This window comes from Trematomus bernacchii, unplaced genomic scaffold (assembly GCF_902827165.1).
Source record: "Trematomus bernacchii unplaced genomic scaffold, fTreBer1.1, whole genome shotgun sequence".
In the NCBI taxonomy this organism is placed as follows: Eukaryota; Metazoa; Chordata; class Actinopteri; order Perciformes; family Nototheniidae; genus Trematomus; species Trematomus bernacchii.
Window position 1 is genome coordinate 803,593 of NW_022987839.1, and position 19,957 is coordinate 823,549.

General features: G+C 40.3%; 1 protein-coding gene across 11 annotated transcripts in view; it reads left to right on the forward strand.

Moving 5' to 3' along the window:
- Positions 1-699: 699 nt before the first annotated feature.
- myo9b (myosin IXb) overlaps positions 700-19,957 on the forward strand; it is a 29,668-nt gene continuing 10,410 nt past the window's right edge. For 4 of the 11 annotated variants that reach the window (XM_034152970.1, XM_034152969.1, XM_034152972.1 and 1 more), the window contains exons 1-22: positions 843-1,182; positions 2,214-3,047; positions 8,418-8,512; positions 8,692-8,754; positions 8,950-9,049; positions 10,024-10,124; positions 12,338-12,461; positions 13,042-13,131; positions 13,245-13,361; positions 13,666-13,800; positions 14,967-15,088; positions 15,661-15,802; positions 16,108-16,297; positions 16,493-16,568; positions 16,892-16,984; positions 17,076-17,115; positions 17,269-17,391; positions 17,916-17,996; positions 18,084-18,194; positions 18,329-18,451; positions 18,839-18,988; positions 19,293-19,429. In XM_034152970.1, coding sequence (XP_034008861.1) covers positions 2,280-3,047; positions 8,418-8,512; positions 8,692-8,754; positions 8,950-9,049; positions 10,024-10,124; positions 12,338-12,461; positions 13,042-13,131; positions 13,245-13,361; positions 13,666-13,800; positions 14,967-15,088; positions 15,661-15,802; positions 16,108-16,297; positions 16,493-16,568; positions 16,892-16,984; positions 17,076-17,115; positions 17,269-17,391; positions 17,916-17,996; positions 18,084-18,194; positions 18,329-18,451; positions 18,839-18,988; positions 19,293-19,429 — 2,981 coding nt within the window. In that variant the 5' untranslated portion in view covers positions 843-1,182; positions 2,214-2,279. Of the gene's footprint in view, positions 812-842; positions 1,183-2,213; positions 3,048-8,417; positions 8,513-8,691; positions 8,755-8,949; positions 9,050-10,023; positions 10,125-12,337; positions 12,462-13,041; positions 13,132-13,244; positions 13,362-13,665; positions 13,801-14,966; positions 15,089-15,660; positions 15,803-16,107; positions 16,298-16,492; positions 16,569-16,891; positions 16,985-17,075; positions 17,116-17,268; positions 17,392-17,915; positions 17,997-18,083; positions 18,195-18,328; positions 18,452-18,838; positions 18,989-19,292; positions 19,430-19,957 lie in introns of those variants that run through there. The other 7 variants (XM_034152971.1, XM_034152973.1, XM_034152974.1 and 4 more) reach the window with 5 other exon arrangements.

Here is a 19,957-nt window from a genome sequence, read left to right on the forward strand (position 1 = left end):
AGATACAGTTTCATAAAAAGTAAGAGGTGTGAAAAGGTGGCAAACAACAATACAGAACATACAGAGTAAATGTACATTACATGTCACTTTCTTTATGTGCTAGAATAAACATACTTAACTTCACTGTCTTTGTGTGCTAACATAAATGGTTTTAACTAGTGTTTTAATGTGGTAAAATAAAGGTACATTATACTGTATGTGGTCAAATAAATGTAATTTATACTGTATGTGGTAAAATAAGTGTACTTCACTTCACTGACTGCCTATATGTGGTAAATTAAATGTACTTTAAATGTGGTAAATAAAATATACTTTATATGTGGTAAATTAAATGTACTTTGTATGTGGTAAAATAATGTGCTTTATATGTGGTAAAATAAATGTACTTATATGTGGTAAATTAAATGTTCTTTATGTGGTAAATTAAATGTTCTTTATGTGTGGTAAAATAAATGTACTTATATGTGGTAAATTAAATGTACTTTGTATGTGGTAAAATAAATGTACTTTGTATGTGGTAAAATTAGTGTACTTTTTAGGTGGTTCACTGCATGTATCTGCTAGTACCATAAGGCTAGTACTCTAATGTGATGAGAGGTGGTTGTAATACCCCAGATTTCCACCAGGTGGCGCCTAAACCCTCCAGTTCACCTCATAACAAATGAGGTAAATTAAACTCAGTATTAACTTCTGCTCCTCGCTAATGTGTAAAGAGTTATCTTCTCTCGACACGTCACAACGTGCCGCGGTGTTTTTATCTGCAGTTGTACCTCCTGTTGGCTAAAGTGTGACATCTTTCAGGTCAGTAAAGGTAAAACATTGTGTCTACCTACCTCGTCGGCGGGTGTGTCAGTGTGTGTGTGTATGTGTGTGTGTGGAGAAACCTAGGAAGTAAAGTTTTCGGCCAGGACGACGCCAAGACGTGAACCCTGCATTTCTTTAAAAAGCTGTGATTTAAAGCTAAAACGTCGCCGAACTGCTGGGAAATGACTTGTTAACCATTTAAAACGGTGAATATGCAATTCATTCGCTTACCTTTTTTTCTAGAAACTCAGGTGAAGAAACATATTTTTCCCTGAAGTTGTGTGACTGGTTTCGCAAACGCCAAAGACCTTCCTCTTCCTCCCGTTTTCAGGAATATTTCGGCATTAGAAAAATAAACGAGTGGGTTTTTCTCGAAAGGTGAGATTTATTTTGTCATCTTGTAACTGTTTGGTATTTGTTACCTGGGCAGATTATCTTGGATTATCGTTGATACAGTATTACGTGTTGATACAGTGTGGGAATGAGGCAAGCTAAGAGACATGCAAATCTTATGTCATTTGCACACATAGATCTCAATGTGCATGGACTCAATACATTTACCTGTGATAGTTTCACCTTAACCACACTTTCTATTTCTTAATTTTAAAGTCGAATTTGGTGACATTTGTTGACGTTTGACACTTGTTAATGAGTGGATGTATATGGGAATTATGAGGTGGATCTATAGCAGGGCTATTCAATTAGTTTGGAATGGGGGCCGGTTGATGAAAATGATCCAAAGCAAGGGGCCGGGAAAAAGATGGCTTGAAATATGAGCAATCATATTTAAGAGCTTCAGATACAGTAAATACTACAACAGCATAGTGGAGTGCATATATTGTGTTTAATTCAATCAAACAACATAGCCCCAAGGCCTTTATAGATCTAAATGGCAAGTTCAGAACTCAGTAGGCCTACATGTTTCATTTGATTTCATTTAGGTGAAATGATCTAATCATTCACGCAGAGATGCAATCAATGACAGGAGTTGTCACTACAGTATAGTAGGTGGGTTCGAAACCCGAGCCCGTCGAAGTTTTCAGGCATTGTCTACCCCTCTGTCTCTCAATGTAACACCCTCTCTGGAATAAAGGCACTATGGCACAAAAAAAAAAAAAATTGATTACTTTTTAACATTATACTCAAAGGGCCAGTAAATATCACCCCGGGGCCGGATTTGGCCCGCGGGCCGCCAATTGAATAGCCCTGATCTATAGTATTACATGTTGATACAGTCTGTGGGAATTAACCAACCAATGAGAAATGCATGTTATGTCGTTTGCCTACGTTTTATATTCTAGAAATAATTACATTGCATACAGATGTCTCAAAGATTACCTGTGCTAGTTTTACTCCTATTACACTTTCTATTTCTTCATTTTTACCTAGCTTAATGTATGTTTCTACAGTGGATGCTGGCCGAGAGTTGGGAGAGTGAGTTATGCTGAGGCCTGTCTGTACATCAGGACATCAGGATGAGCTATACAGATGGATCCAGGCGCCCTGAACATAATGGAGAGGCCCGAGTTGTGCAGATCTACCCCAGGCTGTCCCGGGACACTTCCACCTACTGTCCCCTGCAGGTCAGCGGTGGGGACACGGCCAGGGCGGTCATCCACAATGCAGTGATCACTCTGGGCCTGGACGCCAGCCAGAGGTACAGCCTGCTGGAGGTGAGGAAGAGCGGCGGGGAGGAGAGGCTGCTGGAGGCCGGGGACCACCCTCTGGAGAGAGTCCTGCTGTGGCCCCGCAAGGCTCAGAGGTGGCACCCCCAGAGCGAAGGGCACTACTTCATCCTGCAGAAAGACAACAGTGCAGGCAACCAACTAGAAAGCAACAGAGACGGCTACGATGACCTCTGCAACCTCCAAACTGTGACTGAGGAGAGCGTCCTGAAGGCTTTACATCATCGCTTCTACAGGCTCAACATCTACACCTATGCCAGCAACATCCTCATCGCCATCAACCCCAACAAGTTCCTGCCTCTTTACTACAACCCAAAGTTTGTGAAGAAGTACGAAAACCAGCCACTGGGCAAACTGAGCCCTCATATATTTGCAATAGCAGACGTGGCTTTCCGTGCGATGCTGACCAGGCAGAAGAACCAGTGCATCGTGCTGTCTGGAGAGAGTGGCTCCGGGAAGACTGAGAGCAGCAGTTATCTCATCCACTGCCTCACCGCGCTCAGCCAGAACTCCAGCGGAATCGAACGCACCGTCCTTGGGGCCGGCCCGGTGCTCGAGGTAGGTCACTGTGATGAGAAGCACCTGCTGAAACCACAAACACCCACATCTGTTGTAGCAGTATACACTGTCAGCTCTGTAGAGGCAATAACAAGAGAGTGTGACACTTTCCTGCTGATTCACCATCTGTGCCAAATTTCTTTCAAAATATGTTGACAGAGGGCCAATCAACAATCAGAGAATCAAGGTATGTCAGTTGAATTGTCAAGCAAAACTGTCCAACATTCCCGGTTAAGGTTTCGGGATATATTTGGGTTGTATGACTGCTGGCTGAAGAACACAGGCAGTTTGAACATACCACTATGTCTCTGGAAATATGATATGTATGTTTCACTGTGTTATGACTACTAATAACTAAAGATTGAAAGGGTTTAGTGTCATATGCAGTAGCCTTAGCATACATTGGCAGGACATCTGAAGTCTCAGGCGCCTCCAAAAGCACAACATACAATAAACTCAAGACAAGTAAACAAGTAAAAAATAGTGCAAGAAGAAATGGAACTAAAATATAACTAAACAACAATTTAAGAAAACACAAATTATAAATCAAAAAAGCATGCTATGAAGTTTAAGCCCCTGCGATCACATCAGTCTGGCCCTCTCTTTTTTTTCTGAGACACTACGTCAATACACTTTCGAAATTGTCGCAATCTTTCACCAGAAACCAACTTGCACGCACGTTGGTTGATTGAGAAGAGAGTGATTATCTGATGGTTTAACTAAGCTGATTATCTGCCTTCACTGTTTCCTGCAGAGAGTAAAATGAAGCAAGACTCTGCCATTCTGTCTTCATAGGATGATGTGAATATGAGTTGGATTATTGTGGATGTTTTTATTTCTTGTTTGATGCTTTCGGTCAGCTTTAGAGTTTTAGCTGAAACTGTTTCTGTTATATCATTTCCTTTTTTAGACCTCTTTATCCAAAACATAAAATGTCAAATGAAGAAAAACCTCTCCTTTTTATGCAGGAAACAAAAATATAACCACCATGTGTTTTGCACTTCCTTGCAACCAAACCCAGACAATCAGTTTAATCAACAATAACCACAAAAACGTGGTGTAGTCCAAAATGAAAAGCTACATTGTAATTGATCATGTACTGTATTTGCAAGAAGAAAAAAAAATGACAACATAAAGGGACAAAATCTCTTAAAAGTTCCTAGAAAAAGGCAAAGCAATCTGTATTGTACATGCTGAATTTTGATCATCAGGAACACGTACAAATATTAGGGTTTGCATAGTTTGGTTTGCAATGCGCCTCATACACTTAGTCAGACATTTCATCAAATCAAAACCCCCAAAGAGCAAAACACTGGCAGTGTTTGTCGACCGTGAAATCAGACTTATTTTACACTCCAGTTTCGCTCTCACTCTTCTAGGTTAACAGGTCTCTTTGTTCACTATCAAATCAGCCGTGTGCTACAGTAAATGTTTCAATGAGTAACAAACAGGCCACTTCCCTGTGTTGTGTGCTCGCTGTTTCAGTTATCTGTTGGATTGCACCAAGGTTTGACTGATACCTGATATGAGACTAGGCTAAATGCCTTAGAACTAACCAAACTTAGATTTTTAATGGAAAAACATTGCATTTCTTTACTAGGAGTCTCTTTACATTGTACAAGAACATATCTGAAAGAGGGGAAGCAAGGCATTGGTTGGTTTCAGTTAATTTAAAACACACATTGTTTTTGAAATTGCTGGCTCTTTACTTACATCTATTCCAGCTACCATTAAGTACATGCTATGTCTATCCATCAATACACAAGCTAACACAAAGGATCCTGGCCTGCTTTGTTACTGAACACGCACCCGCACACACACACACAATCCCAAGGGGCCAGCCTTTCGTTGGAGAGTGGCTAAAAATGGATTCTTCCTCTCTGAACAAGTCCAACAAGTTTCTCCTTGTAATAAGCATTGGCTAAAGTATTTTTCCTGTTAACTGATCTTCCTGGAAGTGTGTTGTGTTGAGCTCTTAAGTGTTCACAGAGGCAGAGATTCAGTTTAAGGAAAGAAAGTGGCGTGTTGTTTTGGTGCCATTGATTGTTTTTTTACCAGGGTAAATAATTAACAAGATTGCTGAAGAAAGAGATCATGGCATTAAAGTTAATTTTAGGTTAACACTGATGTACCACAAGTACATCAAACCTGAATATCAGTATAGGAAAAGACTGACCTATTGGCAAGATACCTACTGTGTATTGAGTGTTTACTGGTTTGGGTTTGTATGATTTAGTAGTTTTGTTTTTGTTAAAATGGCTCCTGCCATCTTGGGATTTCCCTCTTAGGCATGAGTAACCCTAAGATACTTCCTTTTTATCTGAAATGACAAAACTTGGACTTGTTTTTCCTGCACTTTTACTTTTATTCAACTTTAAGTTTATCATGCTCTTGGGTGGAGGGCATCTTCCTCTATCTGTTGACTTATCACATTTGACATCAGTATGTAGCTGAATCTGCAGCTGGCTTTATATTCAATCCACCTTTGAAATGTGTGTTTGATTTCAAAATCTGGAGAAGATCTGCAGTCAATGGCCAGCAGGTGATTGCACCTTGCTTTTTTTAAGCTTGGGTTGGTGATCAGGAAGCTGAGCGCTGAGCTTCACAGGGGGAATTTGCAGGGCGTTGTCTTTGAGGGAACACCAGAGGGAGAAGAGAACAAGAACGTGTCAGAACAGGCTCAACCAGGTCTGCTCTCATTCTCACCAGTGCACTCTGTCTCTGCTTCTTCTGACTTTGATAAACTGTGTTTCAATTCAAGGATTGCAGTTCCTCTTAAATCTTAATTTTAAGGTGGAATTCGGCCCCATCTTGCAGATTTGAAACCTTTTTCTATCCCGCTGTCCTCTTCTCTTTCTAAACTGACACAACAGGTGCATATTGTTTCATTTTCATTGTTACACATTTATGTGTCCAGCATTTTATTTTGCACAGGTTGCATCAGTCCTTTATTGCAATTGTCGGGTTGTTATTTGCAACTCAGAACATGTCAGGATATGTCTGGGAATATCAGATTGTATTTTATTTTACATTGTAAAGCCCCCTGAGACAAATGTATAATTTGTGATATTGGGCTATTTAAACATTATTTGATTGATTGATCGACACAATCCTGTCCTTAAGGCAGTCATTGATGACCGGGACATATATTGTAAGAACTAGACCAGTTATGGCCAATAAAGGGGCTGTAACTAAGTAATGGAGTCCCAACACAATATACAATATATGTATCAATATACAGGATAAGAAAGCAGAACTCTTTTTGGTTTGTCCTGACAGGAATGTTGTTTTTTTCAGACCCTCTGCTAATTATTTTATTTTGCTTATTTAATTGTAATTTGTTTGTATTTTTAAATAGGGCTTATATTATTAGCGATTATTTTCCTTATTGGGTCATTTGCTGATCTTCTCAATTGATTGAGGATTGCTTAGTTTGTAAACTGTCACAGTTTGTCACAGTTCAAAAGAAGTTGTCCATCATCTGTTGAAGTTAAACGTCACAGCTTATTCTGACAAATTGGGGATTATCCAACCTAGCCCAGTTTTTCTTGGTATTTCCCACCTTTTCAGGAGTTTCTCGAGGGTAAACCCCTGATGATAATCTTGGAATTGTCTGTGTTTACATGCAGACCAGTTCTACTTAAATGCATCATTAGTTTCTATCTCTGTTAGGGGGGAGATGGCTTCTTCATGATGGTCTCCCTCCCACGATTTAGCCCCTGAAACGGGACGTGGCGAACACCTGTTTCTCTCCCTCTTCCACATACCATCTTCTCTCCACATGCCTTCCATATCTTTTCAACTTCTTCATATACATTTGATTGATCTGGTAGAAAATGAAAAACATGCACTGTATGCACAGAGGAGCACAGGGAGGAACATTCCTGCCTTTCACCGTTTTACCTGTCACAGATCAGTATCGTGTGCAGGTCGAGCTCACTGTGCGAACGCTGCTCTGGCCTGTTTCGACACGAACATCTGCACAACTCACACTGGAATGAGGGAGAACAAAACCTTTGTAGATGCAGACTTTGCTCAGTTTTTTTCTTTTGCTTTGGGAGACCTGGAAAGTACAGGCGCTCATAATCCTGTTTATGTCATTTTACCTGGTGGTGACTGTAGGCGGAGTCTGTTGTGTTATTGTTCAACCTTAGTTACAGAATAACAATCCATGCAAATGTGAGGGCAGTCATTACGTTTCCTCATGAGCTGCTACCAGGGTGCAAAATGATCCCTTTCTGTGACACTTCATGCTTAACCTGTCACTCAAAAATAGATGTGGGGTTTTCGGCTGGTGCATAAACCAAATGTAGTAGCCACTTGCATATTTTTGTCGCCATTTAGATGGTGAAAGTAGATTTTTGTACAATATCTGCAATTGATGACTATCTTAATTTTCCATTATTCTAGCAGTTTTCTTTTCAATCAATCTTTTTATTTCTAAGAAACATTTAATTGCATCAAACGTGTTTTTAAATTGCCAACTTTGTGTGAAGAACAGAGATATGTTATTCATTTAATCAGATATCATTCATGATATGAAACAACACAAACCATAAATACTAACATGAACTCAATTAATGTAGGCAGTGCTTTATTGATTAAAAAAAAACTAAAATGATAAATTAATCAATTGTAAAGATAGCTAAATGATAAGCCAACCGCAACAACAGAATATTACATTACATGTCATTTGTTAGATGCTTTTATCCAAAGCGACTTACATACATTCAATACTGTGGGCAATCCCCACAGGAGCAATTTGGGGTGAAGTGTCTTGCTCAGGGACACAACGACATGCTGACTGCAGTGGGACTCGAACTCGCTACCCCGTGATTCCAAGTTCAGCGCACTATCCACTGAGCCACAGCCTCCCACTGTACCCATACTGTACATAATGTCTTTCAGTTCCTTGAACTATATAAACCCTGGAACCTGATGGATTTATTGTTGACAGAGTAAATCTGCAACAATTAGGAGATGAATTAATAATTTGATTTAAATAAAGCTAGCAAAGTAACAGGAACTTTTTAACAATTGATAAAGAATTAGACACCTTATTATATTAAAGAAAATTATCTGAATTTGAAAACCTAATTTTGGGCTCTGGGAAGATTTGATGGAGATATTTCAAAATGTTTTGAGATTTTAAAGACCTGAGAAGAAATAATAGTTTCAGCTGTAGTTTAGAGTCAGACCAACTTGATCTTCAATGTCTCGTCAGGTTGGTAACAGAAAGGTCTCCTGCCATCGGACATTTGATCGCTGCCCTTTCCAATGTTTAGGTGTGGGTGCCAGTGTCTGTGAGAAACATTGCTACTCTTGTCTGTTTATTCAAGTGAAAACTTATGTCCACTATGTTTTAAACAGGCCTTTGGCAATGCTAAGACAGCAGAGAATAACAACTCGAGTCGCTTTGGGAAGTTCATCCAGCTCAACTATCTGGAGAGCGGTGTCATCAGAGGGTACGTCTTCATGTTTCACATTTATCTCACTGAGCTTGAGTCGTGAATCTCCCAGGCCTCTGCAGCACAGTTGATTTATTTATCAATATTTTACTCCCTATGTCATAATGGTAGTGTTGGCAACCACAGCAAGGCTTCGAAGGCTTTGTTGACATTCTCTTCTTCTGCGTCTCTTGCAGGGCAGTTATCGAGAAGTACCTTCTGGAGAAGTGCCGCCTGGTGTCCAGAGATCACAGGGAGAGGTATATTTGAAGCACAGAAAGCACTCCAGATTTACATTGTATTTTTTAACCTCACTTAGATTACCACCAAATTGTACCTGCACTTTGAACCTTCTAACATAAAGCAGACAACACTAAAAACTCTTGTGTTCAGTGAAATGTTGTGTCAATAACAGAGCATGACTGTATTTGTGTTGCGTGACCTCTGACCCGCAGGAACTACCACGTGTTTTATTACCTGCTGGTGGGCGCGTCGAAAGAAGAGAAAGAGGAGTTTCGTCTGTTAGAGCCTCAGGATTATCTCTACCTCAAGCAGGTACCTTTGATCCAAACACTTTACAGCAGCAGAGACAGGATGTGTCTTTCATTGTTATGAAAACGCAGGTAAACTGCTGGTAGATGTATATAGACACAATCCCACAATATCTAGAAACTTCTCAGCAGTAAAGTCATAGGGTGTTTCTCAATGTCGAGTAAAGCTGCTCCAGAGCCACTATTTCAAGCATACTCCGTCATCGAGTGCCGCCGAAGGACTGTTCCAATGTCCAGCATACTTGGAATTTCGAGGCTGCACATGTGTAGACTCCGCGGTCTTAAAATCCCCACAATGCTTTGCGCACGGACCAATTTCCTCTCATATGACGCACACCTGCACACTTGCTAGCCTGTTCCACTCTTCGTTTTCCGAATGCCAGGAAGTATTCTTGCCTCGCTTCTGAAGCAAGTGACTCGGAAGACATGTGCTACCAAGCAAGCGTATACTCAACATTGAGAAACACCCATAGTGTGTCAAAGTGCTGCCTCTGCTTTGGGATTAACAGACACTCACATAACTGTAAAACTACACATTAACCAGAATTATAGAGCAACTGCTTTCACTCACAGTCATTTTATTATGTTGAGAATTGAACTCCATGTTTACATTAAAGAACTCAAACTCAACACATTTGGAAAAAACTAAAAATGTTGCTTTTAAAACTTATTTACAGGTTTGAAGAGCAACTTTAAAATGCAAGTTCATTTATTTATAGAGAACATAAAAAAAATAAAAATAATGTTTGAGCATAGGAGATAATAGAGAATCGGATAAAACCTGAAATATTAACTGGAAAATAAATTATTTTGGATACAGTAATACAAACACAAAAAAAGAAAAAGACATGATTCTGTTAATCGTGTTTCTACATTGATTGTGTGTTGACATTAACATTAGATTAACATTGTTTATTTGTGGTTATGCTTAACATTTACCCCGTGTTTCTATCCGTATCCCATATGATTGTCCCTCAGGATGATCTCCATTTGGATGATAAGGAAAAACTTAGGCAAGAGTACAAGAGGCTCCATCAGGCCATGGAGATGGTTGGCTTCCTGAGCTCCACCAAGAAACAGTGAGTATGATTTCATAATGAACGACACAACTGGTATGCTGCAGGCCTTAATTAAAAGTGCTTAAGAACAATAAGGTTTAACATCTAGATTAAAACATTGCAATTGTTGAGGTTTCCTCAGTAGTTGTTACACTGCTGAGCTGCCTAATGACTATCAATCAATCAATCAATCAATCAATGTTTATTTATATAGCCCAATATCACTAATGTTACATTTGTCTCAGTGGACTTCACAGTTTGTACAGAATATCAGTATGACAATACGACACCCTCTGTCCTTAGACCCTCACATCGTACAAGGAAACACTTCCAAAAAAGGAAAAACCCACAGTTTAAAGGGGAACATGGGAGAAACCTCAGGGAGAGCAACAGAGGAGGGATCCCTCTCCCAGGACGGACAGACGTGCAATAGATGCCGTGTGTAAATCGAAAAGATAATACATTTACAACATAGGTAGACCAAATGTTTTGAAATGCATGTGTCTATAATAAGAAGATGAATCCACGAGGATGTCAATAATCCTGTGGGAGCCATCAGGGAAGTAGTATGATGAAAGTCAGGCAGGACCACATTGACAGGTTCAGCCACGACTCGAAATCCAGGACTCGGATCAGGACTCAGGATCAGGATCAGCCACGACTCAGGATCCCGGCGTAGATAGACACCAAAAAGAAATGTGGGGGAAGCTGGGTTATTCGAAACATGAGAGTACACAGGTACAGACGGAGAGAAGGAAGAAGTAAGGTGTCCCCCGACAGTCTAAGCCTATAGCAGCAAAACTAGGGGCTGAATCTAATCAGCCCTAACTATAAGCTTTATCAAAAAGGAAGGTCTTAAGCGCACTCTTAAAAACAGATAGGGTGTCTGCCACCCGAACACAAACTGGAAGCTGATTCCTCAAAAGTGGAGCTTGATAAGAAAAGGCTCTGGCTCCCATTTACTAAAAGTTGCTTCCCCTTCTGATCGAAGACACAGCAGCACATGCCTGGGGCTTTAGCCTGTCTGAGAAACATATATCATTACAGAAAGGCTTCCCACTGGGTCCTCTGAGAGGGTGAAGAGAGCCACGAATTACAGAAATATTTGAAAGACAAATATTTGCTGTATGAGGTCCAACAACACTCAGTCTCTCAGTCAGTGTTTACAGGGAGTTAGCTCTACCAATCTAATAATGATGTAGTTATGTGGAGTAGTTTGTTCTTTGACTTGTAGAGTTTCCACACGGTGTGCTGGTGTCGGGAACAGGTCAGAGCTTGTCAAGCAGGAGAAAAATGCAGTGCCTGATGGCCTCGGGACACGGCGTACACATAAAAGCATAGCTGCACAGTTTGAAATGTGTTCAGGTGCATCCTCCTCGTGAATAACTACATTCTAACAGAGCAATGTGCAGTGAGAAACATAACATATATAAAGTCAGAAACTATATACAAAGTACAATTGTAATTAAAATGATTTATACAAAATGAAGGGCTTCATACATTCCTTAGCAAACACCTCCAGTGAAGTGACATACATGTAGATACAGTGGAGACTTCCTTATGCTAAGTTAAGTCCATAAAATGAACTTTAAATATTCTGTAAAGGCACATTTTCTTTACATTTACTGCAAGTCAATCTAACTCACTGTCTCTCCACATGCATGTTGTTGCCCTAAGGAGGCATGTCTAACAAGAATGTCTAACAATGTTGCTGTTACATAAAGGACATGACCATGGTCCTGAATCACAGGAGGAGCTTTGTTTTGCATATAGGGTCGAAGCAGAAGCTCACCTGTTTGATCTGCAGGATTTATGAATGGACAGACTGAAACCTGAACCGTCCATTACTACCACTTAACTGTTTGTTTTCTCTCTGCTCTGAACGTATCCATCGTCACTTTCTCTTTCTCTCTCTCGCACACTAGACCACAAACACTTAACTACTCTTATAAAATATGCAGCAAACTGTCAACACCTTACAAATCTAGGATTGAAATGTCCCATGTTTGAAATGCAAATACACAGGAAAACATCAATGTAAACACGAAATAACAGCGGCGCAAAACAACTGTATTTAAGAGCTTTAAATATCTCAAGTGAGGCTTTCAGGGTCAAGGTATACTGTATGTTAAAAAGGATATTGTGACTCAAAATGCACAGCAAGTCAAATCCAGTGTGTGCATTTCAGGCAGAAATAAACCATCTGTTTGTGTGTCTGTTTTTCTTCTGTGCAGCATTTTTTCCATCCTCTCTGCCATCCTGCACCTGGGAAATGTGACGTACTCGCAGTCAGAGGACGCCGAAGTCCTGGAGGTCGGACCGGCAGACGTTTTGTCCACACTGTCCGACCTGCTCAAAGTACGTTTAACTGAAGTGAAACGGTTGATTTTGTATTCTGTGTGCTTAATCATCATCATCTGGATTGATTATGGAAAGTCTTTGGTTATTTTTTATAAGGCTGCACGACGTGGAAAAAATAACGTATTGCAATTATTTGACTAATATTTAAATTGCTGTATGAGTTACGATACAGGAGGAATTGATCATTTTTGCATCTCATGCTCATGGATGCATTTAAAATGATCATGTTGGGATTTTATTTGAATTTTTTTTATAAGAGGATCTGTATCAAAGATTTTTGTATTAAGTCCGTATTTCTCTAGTCCATATTGCAATTTTTATAATAATTGCAGCCCCAATGTTTCCAGTGCTCTAACACTTGGGATGAAATCACTGTCACGTCATTATATTTGCACTCTGTGTATAGAGCAACTCCTACCGATTAAATGTGTCATCGCTATGCCTAAAATTAGCCCTGTATTGTTGTTTCTGTAAACATGTTTCAACCTGTTCTGTTGATCAAGTACAGTCATAAGTCGTGATTTAATTTGGTATATATATTGTGTAACAGTGTAGTGGAACACTCTTTTTTTTCCAGGTGAAAAAGGAGCTTCTGGTGAAGACTTTGACCAAGAAGAGAGAAGTGACCGCCACGGAGAGCGTAGATTCACCGTACACACTACAAGAGGTACAGAGTTGAGAATGAACTATAAACTAGGGGATAATATGTTTGAATTTGGTCTGTTTTTCGTTGAGTTAAAAAGCAGTAATTTGCTTTGTGTGCTGTTTCTGCAACATTAGGCCTCCAAAGTGCGGGACTCCATGGCGAAGTCTTTATACGGCGCTCTGTTTGACTGGATCGTCCTCCACATCAACCACGCAATGCTCAACCGACGAGACATGGAGGAGTCCGTCTCTGTAAGTAACACAGCCAAAAACGACAATACTGTCAGCTGGAAGATTACGTTTTTTGTCAAGTGGGAGAAGGTCAAATAATGGTCCTCCTAAAAAAACAGGCTGCATGATTTTGACTTGAAACATTTTTGCCGATTGGAATTTTTTTAAATATTCAAATTGTAATGGTATCATCAATTGAATAGAAAGGAAAGATCTTCATTTTCCAAATTGGGAAATATGTGCAGAAAAAGCAGAATAAAATCAGTCATATTATATTTTTACTACAAGTTCTGGGGTTCTGAATTGTCTTATTTGTTGTTTTTAGTGTTTGTCGATCGGTGTCCTGGATATGTTTGGATTTGAGAACCTCAAGACAAACAGCTTTGAGCAGCTGTGCATCAACTACACTAATGAGAGACTGCGGTGTTACATCAACCAGCACATCTTCATGCTCAAGCAGGTATGTGTTTATTTTATTCTTTCAAGATATTCAAGAGTGGTTAGTATTCATTATTTTTTGGACCTGCAGTGGCTAATTTATTGGATATCCTAATGCCTTCATAGCCTCTGCAGTGAGTCACCAATGAGCCTGTGAAAGTCTTAAAATATTTATATTGTCTTACAGACAGATACACTAATGGTTTTGCTGGTAATGTTTTTTTAATCCAGTTGGCATTAAAGAGTCTTAAAGGTCCCATGTCATGCTTTTCTGGTTATTTCCAGTCCCCTTGTGTGTTATGAAGGTTTTTATGAATGTAAACGGTCTGCAAAGTCACAAACCCTCAAAGTACACCCTGTAGCGAGTAAAACTCTAACACAGAAAATACCTGTCTATGCTGCCCCAGAACGCCTCGTTGGAGATTTTTATTTTTCCATTTTTTTCTTCCTGGGTATGGTGACGTGACCATACCCAAATGGACCCATTGGACCAATCCGTGGAGCTCCTCACACACACACACTCTCTCAGTGGCGAAACTTTGACGCGCTGGGGGGGGTGCTAGTGGAGCCTCGCAGATGGGGGCCCCCTCAGCACCCCCCCCTTCCCGCATCCATTCGCGATGTCTCGCTGTCTCGCAGACCCCACGCAGCAACCAGGAAATGAACCCAGCTCACACTGTCCGCTCCTCACAGCAGCGAGCTGCGCAACGTCCCGCCAACACGGCACCCAGACCCCATGCAGCATCCTCATCTGTTTGTCATTACTGGTGTCATTTTCTGGTTGCTAACGCCATCGTAACACATAATCACTGATGTTCCGCTGTAACGGTGGTGGACTCATCAGAACAGAGTGGGCGAGCTGACCAATCAGAGCACACTGGGCTCATAGGGAGGAGGGGGCAGGAGCTCCAACAAGCCGTTTAGGACAGAGAGTGAATACACATACTATACAGAGATGCTGTATGAGAAACCAATGTGATTTTGGAACATTGCACAATGTAAATCTATTCTAGTAGACCTCAACAATGGAATTATGATCAGTAGAAATGGCCATGACATGGCACCTTTAAAATGTGTTTGCACTGTTTGACTGTTACTAATATATAAACTTCATCAGTGTGACAGAGACAAATACATTTACCTCCTCTGAGTAACATAATTATGTATTTGGGATTGAATTATTTTCAGGAGGATTATGTGTCGGAGGGCATCACCTGGACAAAGGTCGACTACATGGACCACAGTGGCTGCAGTCAGCTGATCAGCCAGAAGTCAACAGGGCTCTTTGACCTGCTGGATAATGAGAGCAGGTGGGTGAGCCTTGCTTGTAACATTAAGTGCTATGATTTCTAACACTAAGCATATAGTAATATTATACAAATACATTTGAATAAGTGGTCTGTCAGGTTAGTCTTAGTGGGAACTTTTTATAAAAGCTCCCAGGGTAAAGAGAGGTACAGTATAGTTTTTTTTGTTAACAAATAAGTTACAAACCCTTTCCTCCAACTGTGTCAGCTATTCAATCCCGATAGATACTGTAGCTTTTCAAGTACCAATTGACTTCAAAAACAATTGTCTCTAAAAAGTCAATTTCTCATGATTCAGCTTTGTGAAGAGGAATTTGCAGTTGATCCAAGAGGATTTCAAATACTTTATTTAGCTTTACTCGACACATAAAGTAATAACTTGTTTATGCTCAGAATGCTAGACAGCATTATTCTGTTACATTAAATCATAATTTCAGATGTTTTTGTGTACCTTTCAGTTGACCATTTATATTGCTGGTGACCTACTGTTTTCACCCAAGTCTTTCTTGTTATCGTTCCCACATACCACACTGTGTGTTGATATTGATATTCTGTCCTTCTTTGTGTTGCTTCAGCCTTCCTGAGGCCACAGATGAAACCTTGCTGGACAAGTTGCAGCAGCAGCATGAAGACAACCCCTTCTTTGAACCCGCCTCAAATACAGAGTCAACTTTTGTCATTCAACACTTTGCTGGGAGGGTTACATATCAAATCAAGGTGGAGTTTATTTCCCACACTGCAAACATCTTTATACTACAAAGTAAATATAAAAGCATTTCAGTACGTGTCCACTGTGACAGAGAGAGGGTCTGCAGTAGCCTTCTCAGATAAGCCACCGTGGGAAAAACCTGGAAATGTTTGAACTGAGTGAATGAGTAATGCTGCTCCGTTCACAAGAAGCCTGTTGTTGCACTGTGAAATGTAAAGTTGTGAAGACATGTAATGAATGTGGAGCTCCCTTTTGTGTACAGCCAGAATAAAGGAATAACACCATGTTAATCGTGATTATTCTTGCTCTTCAGGATTTCCGGCAGAAGAACACAGAGCACATGCTTCCTGAAGTCGTGTCACTTCTACGGAGCAGCGAGAGGGCGTTCGTGCATCACTTGGTCGCATCCAGTCCAGAAGCCCTTTTCAGATGGGGAGTGTTGCGAGCCACCATCCGCATCCTCACAATTTTCAAGAAACTGGGACGCAAGCGAGCAGAATCATGTGGGTAGCTTTAGTTGCAAATGGAGCCACATTTTTATTTTAAAATCTGCAGATTTGTCTTTGCAGTTATAACATGTTTGTTTAACTGACTTTTTCTCCAAGACCCAGGTGTCCTCCACTTGATTCATGTGTTATTTTAATTCTTCTTTGAGTAATGTTCTGATGATCTACTGACTTGCTGTTTTGTCTCCACAGTATCTGCCAGAACAGGCCCACGCAAAACCCTCCGAGAGATGAAACAGAGCAGCTCTGCTGTGGACAGGCTGTCCAGGTACATTTACTACACTGGTGCATTGAAAATGGATTTTACTGCCACTGACATGTCTCTGTTTAAATATGTATATATATATATATATATATATATATTTGATACAACAAGATGCTTTCAAACTGACAATACTTCTTGAATCAGGCAGGGTTTCTTTGTTTCAAATTCAGATCCGTTTTAAAAAAAGGTCTGACATATTAAAAGTACAGAACCTCTCCTGACCTAGAGGGAACAATGTACGTTGCTTACAAATAGTGAACACCTTTAAACATGTGCTTATCAAAAAGAAAATATACACTTAAAATCTCTCTCTCTGACGTTTTCAGCCACAGTCTGACTCTGGATTTCTCCTTTGATCGCTCTGATGAACATCCTCTTGATGTATTCGAAGACATCTTTGTCAATTATGAAAAAAGAAAGTAAGTGGGCATATGGCTTGAGTTTAAACAGACTTCACACACATTATTTTCAAAGCTGTTTATTGTATCGAGCTGTGTGTATTTTCTGCAGGAAAGTTCGCAGCGGTCGACAGAAGCAGCTCATTCCAAAGGTGAGTCTTCAACGATAAGTGCAGCGTTAGATGCTTGTGATTGTTTAGTTTATTTATTTTATTTTTCATTTCATGCATCTCTGTGTGTTTATCCATCTATCATCTATGGGTCCATCAAAAAGCTCACAGATGTTATCATGTCTCTTTGAACAGAACCTCATGGATTTGAAGTCCCTCCGTCATATCGTTGGTGTCACCGCACATGACAGAACCAGCAAATATATTTTCCACCCTCACCGCAAAACAAAACCTCCGACAGTCGCAGCCCAGTTTCAGGTTTGTACCTCTGCCGACTAATATTCATGCTCTGTTTCATAATCTTAAATCATGACATAATGTGAGGAACATGAATCCAGTAGGGAATGTAGCTTGTAACTTGGATAAAACTAAAGCACTATGAATAAATATTAATCGGCAGGCAAACAATATAATAGCTTTTGCATCTCTTTAAACCACACAAATGTTACTCCTAAGAGGAAAGATGTCCTCCAAACTTTAAGCTATGGATTCAAAACCGTTATACATCATTTGACATTGGAGAAAAAATTGCATTACATCACAAATTGTATGTACTGTGATTTAAGGGCCATATTGAAATCATGTTAGGCTCACTTGATACCTGCTGTGTTGATGTTTGATCATAGTGGACTGAGCATAGGAAGACTCATGTACTATACTACGAGAACAGAGAATACAATAGTTTTAAAACTCCACACTATTCCCTTTATTACAAATTGTGTTTTATAATCTACTATCATAAGAACTTAACCATCAACCCAATCACCACTTCTATCTCACAGGCCTCCGTTGGGAAGCTGATGGAGACAATTGAAAAGGCTGAGCCGTTCTTTATTTTCTGTGTTCGCTCCAACGCTGAAAAGGTATCTGTCAATCTGGAATATCATCCTAAGTGTAAATGCAGTCCTACACATGTACTGTTCATAACTTGGTTGTTTTTGCGTTTGCAGAAGGAGCTGCACTTTGATGAAGAGCTTGTGCTAAAGCAACTCCAGTACACAGGCATTCTGCAGATGGTTCACATCCAGAAGGCTGGCTACAGCGCCAAATACACATTCAAGGTGGGACATCATTTCTTAATGATGTTGTACATTTATATTCAAGCAATTTTTAATGACAAGGAACTCACTTCTGTACCTATCAGTGACGAGAAAGTTAAGTTGCACTTCTGATACTGTTTTGTTCCTGTTGACAGGAATTTGGCGGGAAGTTCAGGATGTTGCTTCCTAAAGGAGCGACTGCAACTTCGGAGCAAATAAGTGAGCTGTTTAAGAGGATGCAGATCGAAAAGACCAGCTATCAAATAGGAAAAACCAAGGTAAACATTCTTGATAATAACATTAATGTATTCTGATAGTAACTCCACAGAGTCCTTTGTAAAACCAGAGGATGAAAGCTATGTTGCCATGTTGGAAACTTACTTTACACTGAGCTCACCCGTAAGCACTGTTTGTACCTGCATTAATGTTGTTGTTTTTTACTTTGAATGAAAGCATCCAACAGATGACTTTCAAGAATTTTGTGAACATCAAAATCTCTCTTACAGTAAACTGTTACTTAACCCCTTGAATGGTTTCTGTATCATAGTGGGTAGATGTATTTGACAGGGTGTGTCCATGTCTAACAGGGCTGTTTGAGCAAAATATGGATGTATAAATGTTCCCAGTGATTTCAAAATGTGTTTGTTTCTCATTCATCTACCCAGGTGTTCCTCAAGGAGAAGGAGAGGCAACTGCTCCAAGACACTCACAACAAAGAAGTGATGCGTCACATCATCGTCCTGCAGCGCTGGTTCAGGGCCTGTCTGATGAGGTCACACTTCCTGCAAAAGAGAGATGCCACTCTGATTATACAGGTACTGTTTGAAGTGTAAAATGATAGTGCTCCAACACATGGTGCGTGGTAGGCTAAAGAGCAGGGCATTGACCAATGACAACAGAGCAGGCCAGCTAACCAATCAAAGCAGACTGGGCTCTGGTTTCAAACATTAAACATGTCACAGTAGAGGTGCAAAATACAAACATGAAGCTTAAAACGAGCATAATATGTCCTTTAAATTGTTTGTGTCTTTTCTGCTCCAGCCCAAAATATATACTCAAAGTCTCATATGCAAATAAAGACACAGGAGACTAAAGTTGAGGATTTCTGGTGTTTTTCAGAGGAGCTGGCGTGAGTTTTACGAGAACCAAAACCGAGCTGCTTCAGTGATCCAGACAGCGTGGAGGATTTCCCTGAAGAAGAACCACCGTGAGACAGAGGATGAGAATCCGTCCATAGAACGACCGGGACGAGACAGGTACACACACAACTAAAACAGGGTTTCCGTTAGCCGGTAATTACCGGTTTTTAGCTGGTAACATTTATTAAAAACCGGTAAATTCAAAACCTGCCGGTCAAAATGTCCGGTAATAATTAGGGATGCTCCGATCGATCAGCCGCCGGTCATTATCGGCCGATATTCACTCTTAATAGTTTGATCGGTGCTCTCTATAAAGGCCGATCAGGAGAGCTGGATCTGATCGATATGGACATAAACGCGAGTGAAGTATAACCGGACGCGAGAGAGAGAGAGATCAGAGATCAGCTGCTGAGTCTGACGGAGACACGCAGCTCTGCATGATCACCTGAAGCCCTGCCCACTGTTTAGCGAGCTGCATGAGAAACTGACTGGCTGTCAGGAGAGAGGGAGGGAGAGAGGAAAAGAGAGGGTCCATTTCTCCCGTGTTATTATTCAAAGTTAAAGGTGGGGTAGGTAAGTTTGAGAAACTTTTTATTATATTCCATGGAATGCTCTTAACATCCCGATAGCAATGAATATCTTAAG